At 38.8% G+C, this 26,655-nt stretch overlaps 1 protein-coding gene across 3 annotated transcripts in view; it reads left to right on the top strand.

Annotated features, from left to right (window-relative positions):
• The window catches only part of tub (TUB bipartite transcription factor), a 39,181-nt gene that overhangs the window by 5,680 nt on the left and 6,846 nt on the right, over positions 1 to 26,655 (top strand). Inside the window, exons 1-6 of one of the 3 annotated variants that reach the window (XM_023405548.1) lie at positions 12,421 to 12,988; positions 19,276 to 19,327; positions 21,574 to 21,736; positions 22,853 to 22,990; positions 24,705 to 24,860; positions 26,073 to 26,194. In XM_023405548.1, coding sequence (XP_023261316.1) covers positions 12,951 to 12,988; positions 19,276 to 19,327; positions 21,574 to 21,736; positions 22,853 to 22,990; positions 24,705 to 24,860; positions 26,073 to 26,194 — 669 coding nt within the window. In that variant the 5' untranslated portion in view covers positions 12,421 to 12,950. Of the gene's footprint in view, positions 1 to 12,420; positions 12,989 to 19,275; positions 19,328 to 21,573; positions 21,737 to 22,852; positions 22,991 to 24,704; positions 24,861 to 26,072; positions 26,195 to 26,655 lie in introns of those variants that run through there. The other 2 variants (XM_023405547.2, XM_023405546.2) reach the window with 2 other exon arrangements.

Below are 26,655 nucleotides of genomic sequence, written 5' to 3'. Positions count from 1 at the left end.
AAACCAAATGTCAGATGTTTCTTGGTTACGTTTGGTTTATACGTACGATTTAGATGCAGATGACAAAGGACAATCAGCTACACAGTCCAGGATAGAGCCTCTTTAATATCCTCCACAGACACTTGATGATTTTCTTTGCTCTGAAGTGTTTGAAAAGATGATATGTGAAGTGTGAGAGTGGGCTGAAGATGCTGCTGAAAGGCTCGGAGGTGTTTGTGTAGGACAATTTTCCAAGAACTCATGAATTTCTCAGTGATGTATATTTAATGTGAAACAATAATAGTGCCTTATTCTCGATTACTAAACATTGCATTGGTTCCCATCTTGTTAGGCAGTACAGTGCTGAGCAGCCTTGAATTTTTTAATCGATTTTGGCTCTGAGCTCGAGGTTTTAAAAGTAAACAGAAATGTCTGCACACAATAATCTCATTCTCTTGTGACTCAAAATACTTTTTAATTTAAAGTCCACTGTGAAAATCGTAAATTAAATGCCAGTCAGGATCAGTGGAATTGAATGCACTAATATTTAAAGTCTTTTTCATTTTCAAATCTGCATTGGTTGAGTTAAAAAAGAGTTTTGTTCATACCACCAAATGCCATCACTAAAGGTAATCTCTTTAGTCAGTTTGGCATTTGCAACCAAAACAAGTCCTCTATTTTTAGACTTGTAAAGGCACTTTCATCAAAGGAATAGCATCGCCTTGGTTCATAAATCATAATCACTGTACGAGTGGCATGACGGTGTTTGTAGCCTCCTCACTTTGATGCCTTTGCTGTTTTATTAAGAAAGGAGAGGTTGTTGGTTCTCCTTCACATCAAAGTGGATTTGTGTCAAATTACCCTTTTAGCAGCAGGTGTGCCTTTGGAGCAGGAGTCTGGAGCAGCATGACAACCCAGATGTGCCCTTGGCCCATATAGATGGCTACTCCAAGAAAAAAAAAAAACATTAAGAAGTGATGGCAAATATTTCAGAATGGTAACTCTTTATATGAGTAGTACCTTGAGTAAATGAGAGCATTTTGCTGTTCCCCCTACATTTACCAAGCTGAACAAAGCTAGCCAGATTTAATTCCATATAAGTGCAAGTACATGTTCATTTTCTTTGTGTATGTGTGGTGCTCCATCAGCATTCATATGCATTCATTTCTATTATTTTCGTACTTGCCATCATTTATTATCAAAATATTTGCACCACAAATGTTTATTCCTTACATTTTCCTGGTCAGTGGCATCATATGTAAACACAGTAATTTTGATTTCTGATGCAAATATATGTACATGCAATATGTAAATGCTCTTGCATATGCATACATATCTGATCAGGAGCATGCATGAACACGCATATCATATTTGTATTAGCCAACACAAAACATTGAAGGTGCTGTAATTGATTATTTTTTATATTAACAAACAATCATATGATGAACCCATAAAAAAGGTTCCTTGCTGCAGTGAAAAGGTTCTCTAACCAACTCAGTAATACGTGCCCAGCACTAAAAGGCAGACAAACGAAGTTAGTGAAATTCATTTATTTGTGAATACTAATGTTACTCCATGTCTACTGGATATATGAAAAAAAATCATTACTCATTTTACAAACATTTCATGATTTAATTAGATTCTGGCCAGCATTTAGGCCCCTGTACATTTGGCCACTTCATTCACTGCACTCAAAATGCATTACAGTAATTATAGTACATGGCCTACATTAAACAAACACTATAAATGAGCAGATTCTGAAACGTGATCTAACTATGGATGAATAGGAGGAGAAATAACACTGCAGGTGAACACCAGGAAAGAGGTCTGACACACAGAAAACCGATTATACTGGGACCCTTCTCCTTTCCTCATTTGGTATTGATTTGCTCATCTCACTCTCTCATGAACGTTTTGTTCAAAGCCATTATTCTTAATTAATCCATTTTAATTCTCTAACCCTATGCAGTCAGCATACCAGATTCCTCTTTCAGCCTGCATTACCTGTGGACTACCATGATTTAGTATTCCACAAACCTATACATTATACGCAACAGGTCTTTGTATTACCCCATATAAGGAAGTACAAAGCCTCCGTTTGTCGGGTGAAATCTTTAAAATCTTGGCTGAAAAGTGAAGTTGCTCTCAGGGCCCGGAGGAGATTTGGATACTAGTCTTCTGTCAAATTAGGTAAAATGCCTTTAATCTTTTTAATCCTTTTGACCCTTTTTTAATTTATGAGTTTAATTTTTTTTATTAGATTCAAATGGATTTTGTGAACACTGTTTTGCAAAGATCCATAAATACAAAGTATGTTCATTTTGTTGCTTCTTGCTATTCTTTTATTCATCTCCATCCTCTCCTCCATAGCTCTGTACCACTGGTGGATGTGTGTGGGATATGCCTCTGGAGCTGGTTGCTAGGGGTGAAACATGGCATGAAATTAAGAAGTGGCATTAAGTTTATGAGAAATAAGAAGGGTGTAAGGGAGACTGTAATGGTGAAAACGTGCAGTCTTATCTCCCTCTGTCCCTTCATTACATTACTCTTGTCTTGCTGGGTCTGAAAGATAGTACTGCATGATTTTAATGGTTTCTGCTACTAGATAATAAATTATGCAATAAATAATCATATGAATAAAAATAGAAAAAATATACACATTGTAAAATAATCCAATGTATTTTAAAAACTGATCTTAGTTATGTTATTTTATCATGCCTCCTTTTCACAGTAAGAGTAGGTTTATTGCATGTAGCTCATTTTTTCAAATTCATTCCAGCAGGTTTTTATTTCAAAATGTCCTTTATTATGTTTTCTGTCATCATGCCATTCTCATCAAAAGGTTTTTCCCCGTCAATCAAGACAAACCGTGAGAGACTGTTAAAGTTATGTGACAGGCGTGACCCTTGCGTTTGACTAAAGCAACAGCCAATCGCATAACTGGCTCTCACCTGTTTCTCTTGATGATTTATAATGTTTTATTTAATCAATTATTTACCATTGAACACTTTGTCTCCATACATGATGAGATTATTGATTTTGAATATATATTGTCACATATTCATACTGTATCACTGGACACTGGCCTCAGAAGCAATTTGTTAATATACACAATATTATCATCAGGTGATGTTTTCCTTGTGTATATGACCTAACATACAGTTTGTCAAGAATCATTTTATTTGGAAAATCTGGCAATATATACTAATATTGCTATTATCATTTGTATAATTTGCTATTTTCCCTTACCTTCAATAACCCTGATTTAGCATAAGATTTGAAAGGTGTCATAATTCACATTGGGCTGCCTCTCAGTCATAATACTGTTGAACTGGTGGGAGCATAAAGGATATTGCTGTGTGATTAATGGATAGTTGGAGGATTACTTCGATCTGTTGAACACGAGCGCAGCTGGCCGTCTTAAATTCTTGAACAGGTGCTCAGCAGCTACTGGGACACTGTGACGAGCAGTTTGGCATCCAGCCATATAACTTTGCTCTGTTCTACAATCCTTAATTACATATTCATTTGTATGCACCCATTGTCCCAGCTGTGTTATGTTTTATCAGGATGCCTGGAATTGTTTACCTGTCAAGGCCTTCTGAAGACTGATATGAGACTGAAATATTGCCTCTTTCTTTGGAGACAAAAATACAGTAAGCAGCCTCTGTTTGTTTCATCCCTCCCTGGGAAGGAAAATAACCTTAATACTAAAAAAGGTGTCTTAACTAATAGCAGTGACAAACACGTGATGGACACAGTGTGATGTGCAGAGCAAGGGTGGAGAGTATTTCTGTTCTGTCACTGTTTCACTTTCATTTTCCTTCCAACAGTTTGTTGACTGTTGCCTGAACATTTCAACAACATCAGTTTCTCACAGTATAAAGTCCAATATTACAGAACAGATTGTTCTGAAATGACTTAGTGAATCTGAGATTTTTGTCTGTCACTGACAAACAGAAACATGTAGGCCTAACAATATATTTCCTGATATTCAGTTTATCAAATCTGCTTTTTATGATGATGATATCAATGCCAGCTGCAAGTACATTTGCATGTTTGTGCTGCAAACATGCAAATGTACTTGCAGCTGAAGCGTGCAGAGACAATAATTGGTAAGGAGACAAATAAAAATACATGATGGTGGAAATCCTGTTAGGATAACTTTAATCCCCCACACAGCAGAGAAACGTGAAGCAAGTTGTTGTTTTCCTTTTATTGTCTTTCATTTTTTGTGTGCCAGATTATGTTATCATTAAATAAGCTTTTCACTGGCTCAGCACTCTAATTGCATGTGATTTAAAATACTCAATCTACAACACTAACCTGTCAAATACATGGATACAGTGTTCAACAACTTAATTTCCATAAAAGTTAGGTGCTGGTGGCTGTTGTAGAACATGCAGTAACTGTGAATACCCCTCCCTCACACAGAAAGTGACAAGCTGGAAATGCAAAGCTTGACAGCACCTCCATGTGTGCATGAGTCATCACTACACAATTCTGTTGCTGTTCAATGAGGCCCCCTGTTGGTGAAGAGATATCAACACAGCCACTCACTGCAGCAACACAGTGATGTTACTGTACACTGCAGCCACTGCCCGATGCGAATTCTTCACACAAACGTCAACTATTGTTGTTGAGGGTGATAGTACATGTGTGTTAGTGCAGGTGTGTCTGTTCTTGAAGCAGATATCATGGTTAAATAGGGTAGCCGTGAGCTTTTAAATTATAATTAGTTTCCACTGTTGCCATGGTGACGGGGGCGAACCAGCAGAGACGCATGTGTCAGAGGAGGCAACGTGACATACACGGAAAGACATCAGCCGCTGCCTCCTACCCAAAGATGCTGAGTTACGGTGGAAGCGTTGCACACATTCACACCGCAGCGCTCCCTCCACCTCTCTGCTTATGTCCATAGAATTAAAAACATTCATTAGCACTGCTCCCCCATCCATGAAATTATCCGAGAGTCAGAACGACATGGTCGGCTTCATTTTTTGCGGAGAGGTTTTTTCACTTGAGCAATGACTTAATAGTGAACAAGCTGGCTCACTGCTGATGTGCTGTGAAGGGAGGAATGAGGCCCAGAAGAGGAAAAAAAAAAGAAGTGTCATTTAAGGCTACAGTCCGTTTTCATTTGATTATCAGTGTCCTATGCCTCACTATTGCCTGCTTTTCTCTACTGTAATTTGCTCATCTGATTCATAGCATGTAATTACAGGGAGGTTTCCAAACAAGAGATGATGACTGAGAGTTCGTGGCACTGCAAAAACTAATTTGAGAGTTGAAGATAAAACAAAAAGAAGAGAGATAAGTACAAGCAGACAAAGCTTAGAAACAGTGAGTCACTTGCACATAATCCTCTAAAGATAGATACAGGACTCACACACTGTACAGCTTCTGACAAGACGACACTCTGATTTAACATCTCTGCCTCTCTCCCGTCTTTCTGTCAGCAGGGTGTGAGGTATGTGTGTGCGTCAGTCTGCGTGGGATGTAGTTCCTATCCCCTGTTCAAATCAAAGACAGGTCATTAACCTCTGCAAGGACAAATTATGCTTTTGATGTTTTACTTTTTATGGTCTGTTAATGCCCAAACTATGTGATGAACATTCATTGTGTAAGAAAGGACTGTGACAGTTTTGCAATATATCATAAATATACCTGTATGTATCACAAACCAAGGAGTGTTAAATATTGTTATAGGAATTCTACAACCGTGTGAATATGTGTTTAACACAGTATACACACCAGATAATGGTAGAAACAATGCAGATTAGGTGATTGCAAAGATGAACTCAGGTACAGGAAAATCCTACGTTTCAAAGTTCACAGCTGAGGATGGATTGATGAAAAGGTGCTATAACAAAACCAGGAAATACACTTTTAACAGCTGGAAAAAAAACATAAATGCAGCTTTTAACTGACAAAAAAAAATCAAGCACTACAATTTTAACAGCTGGGAAATGACATTGCGAGTATAAGGCATAGTGTGGCTGTGTATGATGAATCTAAACATCTGTATATACAGAGGGACATGGTAGATGACTCATCAGTCCATGTTGGGTTTTGTGCCTCTTATTATACTAAGCTGTGCATCTTTGTCGGTTGCCCATGGCTACAAGTGGTTTCCAAAAGGAAACCCTGTCATAAACACCAACTTAGCAAAGCTGATGGGATTGATCCAGTTCTGTGGCTGTTGGTGCGGCTGGCAGTCTTTATGTCATGTTTAGCCAACATCTTATTAAATGTGTGTCTTTGTCTGTTCAGAGCTTCAGGTTGAAAACCCTCTTTTTTGTTGTCAGTGTAGTTTTTGGCATTTACTGCCACAGAGTTCAAGTCATTTTTGCTTGTTCTATGAAGTGTTACTGGACTTGATGATATCATCCAGCTGCAACTAATTTATATTCTGTTTGATTTACTTGTTTGTTTAATAGATAGTAACATACTTGGTTAGTCAGTGTTCAAACAAGGAGTATATCTTTGAATCTGTTTAAGAGCAGATATACAGTATTAGTTCTGAATGACATTTGAGTGTTATGTTTGGATCAGATTAAGCTGCTGTGTGATTCAATTCATTTTTGTTTTCATCAGAATGAAACAGACTGGTGGTAACACACAGAAAAAGTTACAGTTAGCGGTAGCAGACTGTACATACAGACACAGATAAAGATGTGCTATGGAAAGAAGGACGCAAAGGAACTTCTGTGTATTGAAGCAGTCCATCTAGTTGCCTCACTGGGACACTGTTTCATCCAATGTGACATTTTCTAATCCAAATCATGTTTTATGCATGTCCTCTGTTGGGCACAGAGCGAGACAAGATACAGGGATTTATGTTGATACAAGGAGTGTGTATGTGTATTTGTGTGCGTGTCACTCACCCACCTGCTGATTCTTTAGCATAGTCTCATGCTGTGCTGTAGTCTCGAAGACAGGAGCGGAACATAAACAGTCTCAGGTGCACGTGGTCTTTAAATAGCCTGACGTGATGCTGCTGCAAAAGAGGTGGCCCTTGAAAACGTAGCTGAATTACGGATTTAAATTCTCCACAATTTGTCGTTACCAGCAAAGATCACGTTGCCCACATTAGGGGGAATCAATAGAAGGCACACATTAGATTCAACCAATACTGGACACAAGCCAATGCGCTCATTCACTTTTCATTCTTTTCATGCATAAGCTCACACACAGTCTCTCACTCTGCCTCTGAAGCTGTGAGATTTACTTTTCACTCACACTCACTAACACACATAGTCTCTCTGTTTCTCTCTCTCTCTCTCTCCCTCTAAGATTTACAACTCCCCTTAAAATAAAGATGCCACTGTTTAAACAAAAACCCTCACAGCAACCTGTGAAGACTGGCTTTTTGGTTTCCGCCAGCTACCATTGCTCCCAAATAGATTGAAGATCTGTATAAAGACAAGGCATCAATCAATAAATCAATAAATGGTGATATCATCCATTGGACTGTAGCTGAACATCAGAGCTGCTGATTCACTGAAGGCCTCAGTGGGCTGTTTCTGGCTGAAAGTGGGATTTTCGCTCAGCGGTTCATATGTGTCATAAGCTTTAATTTACTTGTATTTTACAGGTCAATTCATTGTGGTTTTATTGTAAAATAATAAAGCAGCGCGCTAGCCTGACACTCTAGTAAGAATTGAACAATCAAATGTTATCAGATTATGACTAAGATTTCTCAAGTAGCCTGTCAGAAGTAGTTTGAATATGTATGTAATCACAGTTTTGAAAAGGCTTGAGAGCATTTGCAGCTGCCGTCTACTGTTTAATTTGTGTTTCTGGCCACTTTCCTGACTGATAAGAAGAAACCATGACTTGCTTTGCGTTTTCAAGTGCATGTTTTTGTTATCTATTAGAATTTTTATTTCCAATATATGCACTTCTAAAGATCAGTTTGTGTAGTGCTCTGGCAGTTGCCCATTACTCACAGTACTTGACAGGCTTTGAAGTAACCAAGACGTCTGTGCAGTTAAGAACATCTGAGCTTCCAAGAACCTTTATTTGCTTCCAAAGTCAAGTTGCACTGACGCACAAGTTGCACCATCTGATATCAGTTGTCACCCTTTCATTCCTCTAATACTCATCTGTTTTGTATATGCATACTTAAACAGGTGAGCGTTATTAACACTATCCATCTTAATCCTGATGCAGACAGGGCCCTTCTGGCTTACACCAACGTATTGCTGACAGGATCCCTTGGCTCGCCTCCAGTCTCTCTGAAGTGCAGCACACTCCCGTGTGTGAAGTGGCATAATGTGGATCAACTCAGTGACTCACTCCTTAGCTGCGTCCTAATTGCCTCTTTCAAAGTCCGCATTTCAAGGCTGAATACGTCATAAGAGTTCCCATTTCAAGGTTTCTCCAGATGTAGCTTTCCCTTGCCTGAATCTGAACGATACAACCAGTTTATTTGTCACAACTTCCTTCACAAATTCACATAGTGCTTGTTATTAATGGTGCATTGTTCAGGCTCATAAAGTTGGGTATTGTGCAGCGCAGTTTTGGTGATAAGGTGGTTAAAAAAGAAAAAGAAACTGATGAGTGCATCACTGTAACTTCACCACTGGTATTCACCACCTTGTTAGTTCTTTTTTTTTTTTTTTTTTTCGGGCTTTTTGTGCCTTTATTGATAGTGCAGTAGAGAGAGACAGGAAATGGGGAAACCAAGAGAGGGGGAATGACATGCAGCAAAGGGCCGTCCAAGGCGGGACTTGAACCGGGGCCAACTGCAGCGAGGACTTATAGCCTCTCCGAGCTACTCGACGCCCCCACCTTGTTAGTTCTTATGTGGTAAAATATTAGGAGCAAACTTGTACATTTTGAACTTTACAAGATGAGTAGAGCTGCTCATGCACTATTAATATTTCTGACGTCTGTGAAGCTGGGGGTGCAAATTGCAATGATGAACGACCTATTTTTAGGAGGAAGACCAACCTTTCCTCAATTCACAGAAAGCTACAACTTTATTACAGGCTGCCTCAGACATGACAAGAAATAGTTACTGTATAGTTACTAGTTACGAAACATAATGAGCCAAACTTATTATATATAGTGCCAAAGTACAAGTAATATCGACAGAAAAACATATTGAAACATGTTGAAAATGGCCTCATTACTGGCGTAGGATTTGGAGGCGAGGCTTGTGAGATGGAGGCGTCCATGTAACAACATGGACTTTGGTTAATTTATGTGATTAAAAAGAAAAAAAGAAACATACAAATATTCAACACACAGACTAATACAGAGGTAAATGTCACTCATCAGTTGGCACATGCCCTGCATGACTGATCAGGCTGCTTTATTATTAAGGCCTTGTGCTCTGCAGCTGCGTTTCAGCCAGTCTGACTAAGACAGGCAGACACAAGCCAGAGATCCATTTTCACATCAGTGTGTGCCCTCTGTGCCAGAACCATTATTATAATTACTAATACTGCCTCCTGTTACCAACAATAAAATGCCTCTGGGAAAACTGTACAAATTCTGGACTGGAAAAATTGAATTTGTCAAGAAGATCTTATCATTAGCTGTTTAATGTTGTAATGGCTACAAAGCCAGAGGGGAAAAAAGAAGGACAACACTTTGTTTGCTATGTCTAGTAGGAGAGCGAATACACTTCTGTCTTAACAAAATTATATGAAAGTCAGTCTGCCTCTCACTTCTAACTCTCTCATGTCCAAAACCAAACTTCAAAGTCCTCGCTTCAGCATCAAATATTTAGCAGGGTGCTGTGCTTACACCTGTTCCTCGGTGGAGTGGCTTGTTCCATTTACCTCCACTTTCATCACAGCAGCTGATGAGGAGCACAGAGTGATTTAGAAGCCACATCTACATTTGTCTTACAACCAATCCTTAGTAACTTCCATTTGTCACAGTCGTACACTCGTACTCTCTGACTAGAATTATGTTATCTTTTGCTACTTCATATGGCAGTCAGAGGGGATAGAGAGTCAGTGCCTTGCTCAAGGGCATAGGCAGAGTTGATGCTTGTTGACAAGGGGACTTTAGTTAGACAAGATGTCCCCCTTATTACTGTGCCATGCTGTTTCCCAAATTGCAGCAAGAGGATTGATGATGCAGGTTGTTTTTCTTTAGCAGATTCTCTTTGCTCATCACAATGGAAGTTGCATTATAGGAAAGATAAAAAAAAAAATAGAAATAAAAAAAAGATCCAGTCACCTAAGTTGTGTTACAAAAACTGCAGTCTCTCTTTCAGTGCTTCTGATTTTGATGGGGGAAGACCAGGATTTTTCTTGTGTAGTGGATGAATTACGGTTCTATACTTTGCAGAAGAAACAGCAGCAGAGCTGTGTAGGAGGGACATCTGACTTTACTGCCCACTTCAGTAAAATACAAACTGTTGTCAACATGTTTCTCAGTAATTTAACGCAGTCAGATTTAACTCTTCTTTTTACAGAGCAGACTAAGAAAAAGGCTTTTATTAAATAACTTACCAGTGCACTACCCAGATTAAAAAAAACAAATGCCCATTATACTCTCAATCGTCTTAAAAAAAAAGTTGACTGCCCAGGACTTTATTTTGTTGAAACATCAATGGTGGTCTGCGACATGGTGGGTTAGGCACTGTATGTGGGATCGATCTGTTTTGGAGATTTTATGAAAGCCGATTTATTTTACTGTCGTTCGCTCTGTCAAAACTTTCTGTCTGTTTGAGTGAAAACAAAACACCTTTGTGGCCTGACATTTTTGAAAGGCCATACCATTAGAGAATGCAATCGATGTTTCATTATGTTTTCAGTAAAGCAGTTGCAGTCGGCGCTGATGCTGTCAGTTCCGGAGGAGGGTAAAATCAACTTCTGGTACTGCTTACATATATTAATGGATGGACTATACAGTATATTTAGCAGTTTACCTGAGGAAAAGAGTTGCTTTTCATTTCAATCTAATTGTCAGCATCCCTTAACAGGAGGTTTTGTGTGAAGAAATTTTAAAGTGACGTATTTTGAAATCCCCTCAAAATCTCTGACTCTTGATTGATATCACCTTTTTGCCTTGTGTAAAATACAACATATTATAATATAAGGTAAGAAATTAAAGTGATACATCTTTAGAACTAATAGTGAGTGTGTGTGACCAGAATTTATATTTTAGTAACAAGCCCAGCACTGTAGATATCTAACATTCTGTTAGCTTTGGCTTGTTTTGTTATTTTTAACACATAAATCTCTAACTTAGAATAAATATTTTTGTCATGGACTTCATGTTACTGAGACAGAAATGTCTTTATTTCTCTGTTGGCTTTTCTTCCTTGTTTACTTTGGCAGTCTCCCACTGAACTCTATCATAGAGACGCTTGTTTTTAGGCGTTCAATAAATAATTGATAGAGGATGCTTGAATGCCCTTAATAGCAACTCCACTGTTGTGAATCGTCTTTGCTTGAATAACATTTTCTGCACAATGCTGAATGCTATGTTTACATCTTGATCATGTAACACAGTGTGTCTAATCTGATCAGTACATCATATGAGTTCTGACCTTGGGAGGATGAACTTGACACCGTAAACTTCAACACATAACAAACACCTTAGCAAGCGTGTGTGTGTGTGTGTGTGTGTGTGTGTGTGTGCGAGCTCACACTTGATTGCATTTGTGTATCTCAGAGTGGTTTGGTGCATTGAATGTCCTAAATCCATGTGACTATTACTCAGGAATTGGTGCAACACACATAGATGATGAAATCCAGCAAATACAAGCTTTTGCCTGAGGCTGTTTTGCAGGGAGGCGGTAGATGGCAAGACGCTTTCATCTGTACCCATAAGTAATAGATTTTCCTCCTCAAATGATTTTCAGAATTGTTTCAGATGATTTCACTTTCTTAAAATCAGTATGTGCGTGGATCACACGCTTACAGCTATAGATACTTGCATGTTGATAGAGTTGCCATGAATCAAATTGCTTGTAAACTCAGCAGTTTTACATGGAAGCCGCTTGGTATAACTGTCTAAAGATGGACTCCTGAATAACCCTGAGAACACAGTGAGTGATGTGTGTTTGTGTGGTGACAGTGAGGGGCGGCAGAAGGAGGGCGGAAGCAGATGTGTGTGAGAGAGGTTCAGAGCTGTGGCACTATCAAGGGGTGCCTTTGTCTGGCTGTAGAGAGTGTTGAATTAAAGGCTGTTAACACTACTCTGCACAGTCATATGCTAATGCCTCTCACTTTGAGAGAATAATAAATTATGGTCGAGAAAACACATCTGAGTCCCTGCTTTACATGCCTCATGCAGCACAGACAGCGTACAAGAAGGATGCAGAAAGTGTCAAAAAGCGAGAGGGAGAGAGTGAGAGAGAGAGAGCATGTGTGTATGATTGCAGCAGAGAAAGGGGGGTGGCACTAAACAGAAATAGCATAGAAGGAATATCAAAGAGGCAAGACAAAGGGGATTCTCTATAACCTTTTTTCCTTTTTTTTCTTAAGGCTTTGCACTCAGTGCTGCTGTAGGTGATGCTGCACGAGAGATAATGAGAGATAGATTGAGCTAAGAGGTAGAGAGCGAGATTTTGACAGAGAAGAAGGAAGGGAGGGGGGATTTAAAGGGCAAGAAACGGAGGGAGATTTAGATAGAGCCTACAGAGCCAGCGCAGAGCAGGAGCAGAGACGGTGGATGGGGAGAAGAGAAGAGGAGAGGCATTGACTGAAAGCGTACACATGGAAGAGAAGAAAACGGCTATTTCATGTGCTCAGTGTGCATGACTGAGGAGTGCGACTATCTGTCTGGATTGTTAGTCATCCGCTGCCCCACAGCCAGAGGACATTACGAAGAAACACAGGCAGGCTGGGGATATAAGGGCTGTGTGCAGAGGATGAACAGGCGATGTGGGCTCTCTGGCTGTGATCGCTGTCCTCAGACCCCGTAGCCACTTGCACTGGTGCTGTTGCAGGCCATTAGCCTCGCAGTTAGGCAGCAGCAGGCAGAGTGATTGATACAGAATGAGCTCCAAGCACTCCTCCGACTGGATTCCCTACAGGTACTGTACCACATTCCTGAGAACACAGGAAAGGGCACAGTGTTCATCTTTTGAGGCAGTGTGTGCGTGTGTGTGCGTGTGTGTGTGTGTGTGTGTGTGTGTGTGTGTGTGTGTGTGTGTGTGTGTGTGTGTGTGTATCTGAGCGAGTGTTCAGTTGTCTGAGTGTCTGACAAGGAGATCAGACTGATAACGACAACACTGAATTGGCACAATAAAAGCAAACAATATGTAATCATGGAATTTGGCAATTTGGTCTTTGTTACTATGAATATGGAAAAATTCAGCTCATACACATCTATATTTTAGACTGAGGGTCTTTTTTAAGGAGTATTACGAGAAAAAATTAAATAATGCAAAAGTGTATCCCAGAATTTCAGCTGCATAAACTACTTAGGATCTCAATTTGGTTCTCACCGAGAAAAAGATTATCTTTCCTCATCATTATTAAACTGTTAGTGTTTGAATCTGACCATAATTTGATTCAGTACTGTTTGATTGGATTCAAAATAGTTTCTTTGAGATGTCGTTATGAATGAAGGCTGTAGGAAAACACTCATATCAGTACATATTTCCGTTTGTTTCTCTTTAAAGTCACAGTGGAAGTTCCTGCCTCTGTGGGTGAATCTGTGTATTTTATATGCACGTCTGCATGCATGCTGCAAAATGATCTTTATTGCTTCATGTTGAGAATGTACTCCCACCATCTGTGGCAACTGACTGTTTTTGTAAATAAAGAAACAATTGGCGCGTTAATGAGCTTTTAGTCTCTTGTTGTATACCAAGTGCAGTACTGATGCTGCTGGCTCTTTCCTCTGATTGAACACTCCCATTGCCATGGTTTCCCTGCTTACTTTGATGCCATTGGCTCGCTCGTGGTTGCTATAAGTTACAGTGGCAGTTCATGAATTTCAGAATGAGACTGCATCAGGACGACAGCATTAAGTGATCTGTGTTGATTTTAGTTTAAACTTCTGGAAAACCCAAGAGTTATCTCTTGAAGTATGCCATTTGAGTGTCAGTGAGAGGGCGGGGGCAGAGAGATTGCTGGTTTTTCAATGAGCAGTTTTTCTCATCCCGTGAATCTGCCATTAAAAAAAATGCATGGGCCTCTGTGCAGAGTTGGAGGAGACAGCTGCACTGTGTAGCTCTCTTATCTCATTAGAGATATACAGTGCATGCATTCACAGAAATGAACAAAATGAAGGAGACGTGTCACAAACACAGAAATCTACTAAGAAACAGCAGTTGTACTTGCACAGTAGTTCTTCTCCACGTCTCTGGGACATGCAAATTCACCATGCAAATGAAAATTGAATGTGTCTCTGTGTGTGTATTGGATTGTCCTCCAGTGTTGCCAGGTGCTGCTGCAAAATCATCAGCCAAAGACTGTCACACATATAAAACCCAGTGATGCATATACATTTTATTTTAAAGGTGTGAAGCAGAGTTTCAGTGACTGGTAATTGTCAAATCCCTCTCCTCCACCCAGCTGTGTCAAAGTTACTTGTGGCTCACTGAGTTAATGGGAAATCTGCTATTTTTGTAAAGCAAATCAACATTTTAAATGTTTCAAGTTTTTTTTTTTAAATAATGAACAAGATGAAATTTGCAATTTACAATTTCTTATAGGAAAATTTCGCAGCATCATTGCAAGTAGTGCTATCTTGAACCTGACATTCTCCAAAGTACAATTTACTCTAAATATAGTGGCTATGTGACAGCACAACTAAAGATTTATGTCAAAATCTTGATCTTTACAAATGGTTTATTTTCTGCTTTCATAATGTTAGAAATATTACTTTACACATACATTTTCAATTTTACAATTCAGGTGACCGATAAAGAGCAACAGTGTTCGTTAGGTTGGTGGCTGACAAAACACAGGATTTTCACACAGGAGACTGCTGTTCATTTCCTATGTGAAACTGAATGTCAGCGATTTTCTTTTATCCTTACCATTTCGGAACCCTAACCGCATGTTTAGTGTTGTAACCATGACGACAAAGGTCCTCTAACTTAAGGAAAGCACTTATTTTAGCCCAAACCATAATCTTGTCTTAACCTTACCAAACCGTGACCTTTACCCAACCTTAAATGTATCTTTATTATTATTTATTATTTATTATTATAAGGTCCGGTACACCTGCCTCTGGCACACTGCATGGGTCGTATCCATGGGTAGGGACAAATGACCTATGGTTGCTCATGTTTGTGTTTGACCTCAGTGCAGAGACTTTAACTTTCACATTTGATGTTTTTGATCATCTTGCACCGTGTTGTTTCATGAGTGTTGAGAACTTCTCAAAACAATCTAAGTTTTAGAGATTAGCAGGCTTCATTTGGAAAGTTTCGTGTGTCATGGTTGATGGAATTCAGTTTGTTAGTGTTATACCTGGTCATTATACAAAGTTTTCAGCTGCACTGTGTTACAGTAAATAACTATGTTCCTTTAACAGAAATTAAGGCTTCCTGCAAACGTCACCATCAGTGTGTTGCAGGACAAGAGTGACCAGAGACTCTCCACGATAATGAGCTGTTTGACCTCCATTGGAACAGCTCTGTTTGTGGCATTATATTCCTTTCTGATGCGTATTCGCACACTTGATTACTCTGATTGCAGGCATGGAGTGCTTTGTTTGTCTGTATGTCTGACAGAGAGTGGGAGGTAAATACTTTTTTATTGCACCTGTATGGGCCCTTGTCATCAAACTAGAGTCAGCAGTGCAGAGATACAGGTAGACTGATTATTCATTAACTAATTTTACATGCTGGACTGACTGTCACTGTTACTTTCTGGCTTTTGACATAGGAGAATAAAAATGCTCATCAAGCATGTTGACAAAGCACCTGCTTTATTTATCATGCACCACTGAGAAATAATGGTAAATAAAGAGATTTGCCGCAGTCGCCATTAAGCTGAAGCTGACACATAACAAATTGACAAGTAACAGAATGTAACATTATAACAAATATAACGTTGGAAATGCATTCTGCTTTTAATTATGTTTTAATTGTCAGCCCTGCAATTATTAGATAGCATACAACAAAACTGATAATATAAATATATACAGACACCGGTATGGGCTTTTATCCCTTGGATGTAACATTCATTTTACATCTTTATGCATGACAGGTTTTTAATTGTTGAGAGTAAAACATGGCTTTTAAAATAAGAATTATTAAGAATATGCATCCTACGCTGCACATATTGAAACGATATCCTTTAGACGGCAGAATGAATGAAATGGAATAAGCAGTGTAAGGAAAAACAATCTGCATTTACATGTTAAAAAAAATCTTAATGTTTATCAAACAAAGCAATTTCAGTCATATTTAAGACTGCTGCACTCCTCATACATCGGCAGACAACTCGTACTATCCATCTTTCCTCCTTCTCTCTTCTGCTTTGGCTCATTCTCTCCAACTCTTCTGGAGGAAATCTCTCATTGCCCTCTAATTAGGAACCATTGAGGTTTCTCAGGGGTCTCTGAGATGCTCGGCCACAGGGGCTGAAGGAACAATCAGTGAGTCTGTCGCCAGTGATTAAAAGCTCTGGCGGTGAAAACGGAGGACTGGATGCAAAGTGGAAACAAGAGAGCAACCAGCCAATCCCTGGTGGTGGATAAATACACTGTTCTTTTGTGAATGAGTGATTAATCTATTCACCTTTTAGTAAATGCAGTTTGTTGCAGAGAAGAGCAAAAGGCAGTGCAGTGGCTTCAGGAAAATTCTGCTAGCAGCAGCAGGTTCACCAATGCCTGATGCTTATACTACATGAAATGTGTTTAATGTCAAAAAGCTATGATTCAAAAATCTGGTTTGGTTCTATCACTTAGAAAAATAATAACGTTGCATAATAACACAAATACAAGAAAAAGTCAAATGTGGAAATGAAGTGCTGTTGTCGGCATGGAGACGACATTTAACTGTGGCATCTATCAAATTATAACTTCGTTTGTGGAAGAGAGGTTATTACAAATACATTCATAATTTGATTTGTTGTCATTTTGCTGTGCTTGATCTATAGTCATTCACACTAGATTAGTTTCACTTATGCACAACTAAAGAAACAGACAGATGTACAAACTCCCACACCATCACACCACAGGTATATTAATGGTCACTGTAAATGAATCTGTTAAATCAGTGGAAACTGAAAGAGGGAGGGTACAGTCAATGGCCACCTTAGTGCTAATTTTCTAATTTAAATCAACATGAGTGTAATTTCAAGTACCTGCTAAAAATGAGAATACCTGAAAGTCCTTTCTGAAAGTCAGGAAGTGGGAAATTACCTAATTATTCTGGTGTAACGATGCTTTCATCATACATCCAGCAGCACCTGAGCAGAAATTTCATATACCTGTGGAACATTTGTCAATATACTGATTAGTTCACTCAAAAGAATATTAATCAGTGTCTTTATTTTTGATTACTCCTTTATGTAATACATGATTTTAAAATATCAAATACTTTTAAATGTAAGATTTTACCCGTTTTATCTCAATATCTGTTTAGATTTTATGATTGTCGGTCAGACAAAGCAAAGTTTTAATGTGATGGGCATTTCCCACTAGTTTTACTGCAAACAGTGCAAACAGTTAATTAATTAATTAGTGAAAATAACAAATGAATAAATAGCTGCATCCCTGCCTTTATATGGCACAACATTTGCTTAATGCTCTTTCCACTACAAACAATGCGAGGTGACTACATGTTCTGAAAGTGGTTATTATACTATATTATTATATACTATAATATTTTATATTTAGTCACTATACAACCATTTATGTTTGTTTGTTTATAAATGATCACATCAAGAAGGCTGAACTGAAAAAACTACATATGTTGATGTTTGTGTGTGTTTGTATATGTGCTTTAAGAGGCACTTAGGCACTTAGTATTTTGCGGTGGAGAGAGAAACAGTGGCCAACTAGCTGAAATCATTTATTCATTGTACCAACATTGCTTGTGCTACAGTGACCACAAGGCATTTGCTTAGGCCAGTGACATTATGTCTGGGTGCAGGGCACCACCAAATCAAATAATGTTCAAGTCAATACTGGTGTTCTTGTAGAGGGAGATATTACCCAGTTGCATTAGAACAATCTGCTCAGAGAATCTTTTTACAGGCTGAGATCGGATGTGTGCTTGATATTGTGCAGTCCGTTGTGCACTGTGCTGCCCGCAGTGGTATTCTTGCAATGAATCCTCATTTTATCCTTGTATTGTCTTTGCTTTGCATCAGATGTTAAGTTTGCTGGAGAGGACACAAGAATGGTTTTGGGAGATATAAAAAGATAAAAAAAATATTGCATCTGTCAACACTGACAGGATAACCTGGTGGAAAGCACTAGTAGGACTCAGAGGCTAAATACTGTCGCTAACAATGAAGTTGCTTCATGTAGTTTGTTGTGATACACAACACACAAAGTCTCTTTCATCTATCTAGTCCTCTCTCTTTAAGGGTGAAGTGTGTAGGTGAAGAACATCTGTATTTTGATATCTTTTCCACTGTAAAAAAAAAAAACTGAGGCCATTGTGAAGCTGAGAAGACGAAGTGCTGTTTAAAGCAAAGGAAGGAAGTATGAAATTTAACAGCTATCTTTCTGGCAACAGTGGGTGAACATTCGATCCTCTATGAGAAGGAATGTCAGGTCAGGTCAAGTGGAGTTGTGAATTTTATTTATATAATCCAAAATCATAAATATGCCTCATAGGACGTTAGAGTCTGTAGAGCATATGACACCCACTGTCCTTAGAACCTTTGTCTCTACTTCGCTTGTGACAGACGCTGCTGTCCATATGTTCACTCATACAGTTACTTAGGAGTCCTCAAGTGTGAGCCATGGATTCAAAGAATAACAGTGACACTGTTGTTCTCTGCAGTTTAACTTAATCTCTGTTGAAACAGGCGAGGAGCTCTGCACATGCGCCTCCAGTCACTCTTGGCTTGTAGTGCCTTCTTGCCAGTTGTTTTTATTGAATTATTAGATTTAGTTTTTGTTTTCCAGGGAATTATGACCCCATCCATTTTCAGTGTGGAGTAGTTAGGTCTCAATGTGAAAACAAAATGTCTTGCAGCAGAAACAAATGCACTGTTTCCTGGAGTCCACAAGCTTCATTATCATACATATTATGGCAATGAAGTTGAAATACAGTGTTTAACCTGCTGTTGCAGTAGTAAGTGAATTAATGAAAACAGTTTGGAAAATGTCAGTATTGTACAATGAACATCTTAAATAGCTTTAACACCATTCTCTCCCCTTTCTCTGCTCTTCTCTTTGAAGCACTTTAGATGACGAGGGGACCAACCTCCGACAGCAGAAGCTGGACAGACAGGTAGGTCTTTGTTATCAGAACTGCAGGAAGAACAGCAGAGTCGCTCACAGGCTAAATCAATTATGACAGGGCAGTTTTATCATGATCATAAACTTCCACTGCGCCATCATGGCTCCAGGAATGGACAGGTAGGACTTGCTATATCTTTGCAGTGTTGTGATGAGAGGATGTGTATAACGCTCTGCAAGACTTAAGCTCAGAAAATCAGTGCACATGCACAAAAGATAAATCAAAGCAGTATTAACCACAACATTATAAATATATTTTTTTAACCCTAATGGTTAGCAGTGCTTTTATTTTTTATTATTAGACATTGTAATAACCTTAATTAAGGAGATTACTATATTGGTACCATATATTGTCATTGGTCCAACGGATGAAAATTAAAATAGATTGCTATCTACGGCTCCTATCTATTGCTATTTACAGTGTATAAGGTACAATATATAATAAGGTACTAATAAAATCAAATTGCTCCTGGTATTTAAATGTAAATGTGGAATGTGTAAATGTGGAGGAAGAAAACCAGATGATGGAGAACAAATAAATATCAACTGGGCATTTTAGAGGAAAGCGGAAATAGTTTTATATTGTGTAAACGCTGGGTATTTGTCAGGGTAGTGATGGTGTTCACAAAATAAAACAGCCATACACTATATTGCAGGCAATATACCTTATTCTAACCATGTCATCAAAAGAAATAGATCCCTCATTAAATATTAGCTTAGTTTGATCCACTTTCATCCATATGTTATTATATTACTTTTTCATCATTCTGTGGTGTCTCCTTTTTACCAAAGTTACTTCCTTGTTTTCTTTCTCTGTGCCTGCAGGAACCGGTAACTGTTTTGGTGCCTGGTTCATACAACAAAATGACACTGTAGATTGTGGGCTGTAATATAGAATGGTATCAAAGTTATAAAAGTGTTTTGTTAAAAACAGATAACAGCATCATCATCCTCGCCCTCCTCTCCCTGACAGGCATCTCACTGTGTTTATTTTGATCAAGCATTAAGCTCTCTCCCTTACATTTCCGCGTGGGTGCAAACTCTGCTCACTGACACTACTGTTGTCATTGTTTGTTGTAAACAACAGACAAAACAAACACACCCAGGCTGCAGGTCAACCATTTTCAATTATTATCTGTGCATAGTGAAAACTGCTGTTTCTGCTGCCTGGCTATTTCTTTTAACCTGAATAATGTGAATGGAGTACCACACTCAAAACACATGTTCTCTTCTGTAGTCAGAGCTGCATCAAATGCTCCTGCAGGTTTCTCCTAATTAGTCAATGTGAAGTCTTTTCAAGTGGTCTGTCTCACACACAGTTGAACAGCTTGTCGTCCATGCTTAAATGGATGAAGAATACCATTCTTAACCCAGTTATTCACCTAAACTAGCTTTACAAGACTTGGAGACTCACAGGGGGGTTTAAAGTAGCAGTACAGTGTGATGTAATCTTATTGTGTGTAAGAAAACAGTTAGAAAAGGGGAGAGAAGCTTGGTCTTAGCTATGCACTTCAAACCTTTTATAACAAAGTTTATGTTAAGTGCTTTACACAGAGGTCAAAGCCTCAATCTTCAAATCCCGGCACTGTGTAAATGTACCTTTAGCCATCGCTGTATTGGCAGAGATGCTGTAGAGCTCCACTGCTCTGCAGTCTGAATTCTCCACTAATAGAAACCTTCAATATTTGATGAGCTCTGGTTTGAAGACTTGCATATAGCTGACAGTTAGTCCAAATGAATAGCTATATCTAGCCTCAGGTCAAAGTGGTTTGGACAGCACATCCTCAGATTGTTCTCCTTGCGTAACAGAATTATCTGAGACTGTGCCATTACCACTTGTTTTTAAACCCAACACTCTACAGTGAGAAGATATCTTACAAGAAAACCACATCAGAGATTATCACACACAAGTTTCCTGCAACAATTATATTTAAGGAGTTATGTTTTTCACAAGAAAAGGAGAATAAAGCTGTAAAGTGTTGCCCCCTTGAAGCTCTTACATGGTTTACTAAACATTACTGAGGTGATCTTAAACAATTAGCAGCTAAATTATCACATAATCACTCAGTGAGGAAATCACATCATGGTTTAACTTAATTCGTTCCGTATTATAATGTATAATAAGAGGGTCTAACTTCTTTCATTTGCTGAAACTGTGCTGTTATTATCTTTCTTTGTGGGAATGTTTGTGTGTATGTACACACACTCACACACACACATATAAAACCTCCACAACAGCGAGTGCTCCTCGAACAGAAGCAGAAGAAGAAGAGGCAGGAGCCCCTGATGGTCCAGTCTAATGTGGACGGGAGATCTCGCACTCGCCGCACCAGACAGAGCGAGGAGCAGGCTCCGCTGGTGGAATCCTACCTCAGCAGCAACAGCAGCACCATCTACCATGGTACATACGACTGACACTGCTCTGTTGATTCACAAGGCTCAAACAGATGATTTATGAAACAGTATGGATTGAACAAATAAAGATGTCAGACTGCTTTGTTTGATTAGTCTCTCTGATTTAGAGGAAGTATTTGTTCTTGGGCCCAAAGAGATTTTACTCTTATGCAGTTTAACTGTTTACTACAAGTGGCACAATTACCAAACACATAAAGCTTAAACAACTACACGTTGTACAAGGAAATTAAAAGAAAGAATTACAAAACTATTCTATTGCAGTCGCTCAGTGTTACGTGTTACGACTCGGATCGATGAGATCTTCTTATTTGCACTCAGAGACCCGAGACCGGAGCATCTAATCCCTATTTCTGAGGGCCCCTTTCTGGGCCCTGAACTGTTACATTTCTACAGAGAGAAGAGAAAATATATTGACATAGTGTTACGCTGCACTAGGCTAATATTCAGATGGAAAGAAGGGAAATAAAAACCTTGTTATTCAGAAATAAATCTTCTGAGCTCTATTCACCCGTTAGCACTATATCGCTGTATTCACAAGCAGGAAGTGGTTGCTCTTTTTATTTTTAGTCAATCTGAACCAGCGTGAATGTTGTCATGGCGCTGAATAGCAGCTTAATATTACTCGTATGCACTGTATGTTTTAAATAAAAATGTATCTGTTATACTTAATTACATTTTTTTGTGATAGAAATACATTTTAAAAACCATATCTGCAGTGTAATACTACAATAGGAATACATATTGTAACATTTGATTGAGTTTTAGAGAGAGAGATTATTTTATTGACTTTTTGACAATTTTTGGTCCTAACATTTATAGATTTATATTGAAATTTTATTATTCCAGTCCAGAGACTTGATAAAATACATTATAAATTGCCTGACCTATCAGAAAGAAAAATAACAGCTTTGTCCAGTTTAAACCATGATACACTGACATTTCATTTTCTTATCTGCTACACATAATATTCCTAATTTTTTTTCCTTTGTCAGTGTATATTCAATTGATCTGAACCGTCTTTTCCATTTTCTCCCGACCTTTTCTCTCCATCCTCCCTGCTAATCCTGCATGTGCTGCTGGTCACCTGCATCCCTGTGTTTAGTGCAAGAAGCTGAACAGGAGGAGGTGAAGGTGACAGCGGACACGCAGCCGCCTCGCTCAGCCAAAAAGGGCAAGGCATCGGCCAGCTCCACTCCGCAGACAGGCAGCGACAAGAGGGAGAGGAAGGGGAAGCACAAAGGTCAGCCTGCCAGTATTAAGACAAGCGGGTAGTCAGACAGAGTGAAGAATAGATAGACCTGAGATGAATGGACAGGCACGCTACAAGAAAGACTGACAGAGTGAATTAGAGAGGAGGAGGTCAGAAAAGGTAAAACACAACAAAAAAAGGCACAGCAGTCAGAAGATATTTGAGCCATTAATCTATAGGCTAAATCTATATCTACAGTATAAACACACCAGATAGATTTTTGTATGTGTTGCTTGCTTAATTAGAATATTGTTTTTAAGCATATTGGTATTGGTTTTGGATGTATTTCTGATTAAAGAGCAGATAAGCAGATTTGAGTCATTAGAAGCAGTCCACAGTTTTAAAAAGAGAAGAGGCGCAATCCATTATCCAGCAGCTGCAGCTGTCTACCCTCAGTTAATGGTTGGCCTGCTGATTTTTCAAGCCACATCTGGAAACAAACACAGCCAGTGAAACTGCCCTCTTAACCGCCGCTGTGGTGTCATGCTTGCCAGAGCTCAACTATCTGTAACGGGTGCTGTGAGCCTGCTGACACACACCGTAAGTGGACACATGAGTTAATCTTAATATGGAAGAGGAAAAAAGTGTTGAACTGGTGAATTCCAACTATGTCTACAAGTCTGTGATTGTTCCTCTTTGCTTCTATGCTTTTCAACATTCAGCGTGTTATTCCAGACTGGACAATGTGCTGTGTAACAGATAAAATATTCGCCATGGAATTTAAACACAAAAGTATCATTAAAGAACAATAATGAAGCGATACACAAAGCACCCAGTCATATTATAACAACCTAAGGTTTATTACAGCATATTTGACTAATCTTTGTAATCCATAGTTTGCTCACACGTTTCTGACATTAGAGATTATCTGTCGTGGTAGAGTAGATGCTCATCTTTGAAATGACTTTGTCCCAGAAAAAAAAAAAGGAAAAGAGTTAATGGGATTCCACTGGGGTAAAAGATTAATCAGGCCAGTAGTGCCGAACTCACCACTGATGGACCTGTCTCCCCATCTGTCTGTCTCACTCTCTGATTCTCTAAAGCACGAGGAAACACAGTTTCAGGAGAGTGATTTTACTAAGATACTATACTCTCGCTCTTAAAAAAAAATCAGCTAAATCAAGGCAACAGAAGAGATTCAAATAGTGAATTTACTCAGAAGGATTAATTCAAGCTGCTCCATCTGAAATTAAATATCCAACAAAAGACTGGTTAAATACTAAAAAAAAAAACAAAATCCAAATAAAACAAAAAACAAATACGTCTGGCCTCTTACATGCACACCTCCTCTTAGCAAGTCTTCCAGCTCTTTTAATCATGGAATAAAATACACAAGCAGAGAAAAACAAACAAACAAATTAACCATTTAAAACAGTACTGTAGAATGTCTCCCATCACCTTTATTCAATTTTTGCACTTCTACTGTGAGGGGGGGGGGGGGTCTCTGTAGCAGCAAGGACATAATATTCTTTCCTCTTATACATTAGTGGCTAACTGAAAAATAAAGACAGACAAAAAAAAAACTTTACAAAACATCCACACATTCAGCTAAGCGGAACTGTTATCTCATGTACAGAGGAAAGTGCTGAGGTTATGCTTGACTTTGTTGTTGTTTTTTTTTTTTACTGTATATTAACATGAGGCACCAGTTGTCGATCATTAGTGCAGTTGTGTTCTGATGGAGTCTTGTGGTATTGTGGCGCAGCAGCAATCGATGGCCTGGCTTCCCAGCAGGATGATGGTCAGATCCAGATCCTGACAGTGGGTCACCCCACCACAGAGGAGGGCGAGGGCGAGCCTGTCATGAGCTGCACCCAGTCACAGAGTAAACAGGATCTGCGCGTCACCATGCTCAAGAAAGGTACTGTCAGTGTCACTACATCTGCAACAGCACAACCAGCTTTCTGTTTGACAGGATGGTCAAACACACCGACTCATGATAGAAGTTTACACTGCAAATAGAAATGCCATTTTTACAGCCAATGTCTGAATGATATGGTTCAGACACTAATGTATGATCCTGACATATTTTTTTTAGTAATGTAATTTTTGTTGAATTTTGAGAAATCTGAGAGTCACTGAGAACACTGATTCCTAATATACCCATTATATGTTCCTTATAAAATAAACACTCTATAGTTTAGTGTATTGCAATAGCAACAAATTCAGATGTTGGACACTTACAAATCATATTTTTTGTGGCTTTACTGACTGGTACAGTGACTGATTTTAACATGGCCAAATTGTCACTATTGTTTACTCTTTCACGACATTACATAGTATGGTTAAAATTTCTTTTCTGGTAATTTATTTGCTAAAATAACTACATTGTAACAACTGTATTCCTTAGTATGCACAGCTGTAATTAGCAATTCTACACCAGATAAGTTTTTTTTTATTTCCACATTTCCAAAGGGGTTGAAACACAGCCTCATGTGTACCAGCTAGAAATGTGGTGTTCCATCACTATAGTTAACATTTACCTGCATGGTATGGATGACTGGACTCACTCACCTCTGGAAACAGTTGCCTTTACTAATTTACTAAAGCTGCTAGCACTCACCTTTAATATTTTATCACCTAAATTTACCTGGATATCAGTATGCATGGAAAGTCAGACACTAAATGGCAGTAGACTTCATGCAATTAAATGCTGCCGAGTATCGGTCGTACTCTAGACGACAACAGGAAACAATAGACAGTCCTGCCGTAACACCAGAGATAACAGTGACCACTAAGCTCAAATCTATTAGAAATTCCAGTGGGTCTCCACTACGTTCAGACGCCTGGATTCATTTAATGGACACACAACCTAGTTGCACACACAAACATGGTGTACAAGTTATTGTATTTAAGCTTCAGACTGTGAAGATGTTTTCTTTTTTTTTTTTTACAGAGGTGTAAAGCAGCTAAAAGCAATGAGATGTAATAGTAGACAAATAATGTGCAACATTTCATGTAACCGGTTAACAGCAGGGGAAAAATCAGTGACATCTTTCTTTCTTTCTTTCTTTCTTTCTTTCTTTCTTTCTTTCTTTCTTTCTTTCTGTATGTTCTTTTTTTGTCTGTGAAGGTATATCCAGCAGTATGAATTTCGATGAAGAAGAGGATGATGAAGATGAAATAAGCTCCAGTTCCTCCCAGCTCAACAGCAACACGAGACCAGGTTCCGCCACTAGCAAGAAGTCATGCAAGGTCAAATGAAGTCCACACATTTGTACTCACACATGCATGATGTGTCATTATTCTGTCCAGTGCCCTTTACCTCCAAATAACAAGCAGGAAAATAATTGTAGATTCAGTCTTGCCGCTCAGCTGGACTGCATTTAAAACAGTTTCATGGCTGAAAGTACAGTAACAGACCATTACGTCTTAATCTGATGCAAATGAAGTGCAGTTGCCCTTTGCCTTTTTTTTTTCATCTTCTGCAAATGATACAGGAATTACTCCAGGCCTGTCATTTATTTATTTGCCACACAGATGTCTCATAGTAATATTGCTGGGTATGTTACAGTGCAGATGGTACTGTATGCAGGTGGTGGAACGATAATCTGGTTCAGACACTGAATTTGCCTTTAAGAGTTTGAAAGGAAGAAAATATGTGATTTGTTTGGAAGATACACACCTGAATCATAAAGGCTCAGGTGAACCATTGT

The sequence above is a fragment of the Seriola lalandi genome, unplaced genomic scaffold (genome assembly GCF_002814215.2).
Source record: "Seriola lalandi dorsalis isolate HSWRI2012SDOR001 ecotype SW California unplaced genomic scaffold, Sedor1 jcf7180002054278, whole genome shotgun sequence".
NCBI lineage: Eukaryota > Metazoa > Chordata > Actinopteri > Carangiformes > Carangidae > Seriola > Seriola lalandi.
The sequence above is the reverse complement of the archived record's forward strand: the minus strand, read 5'-3'. Positions and strand labels throughout refer to the sequence as shown.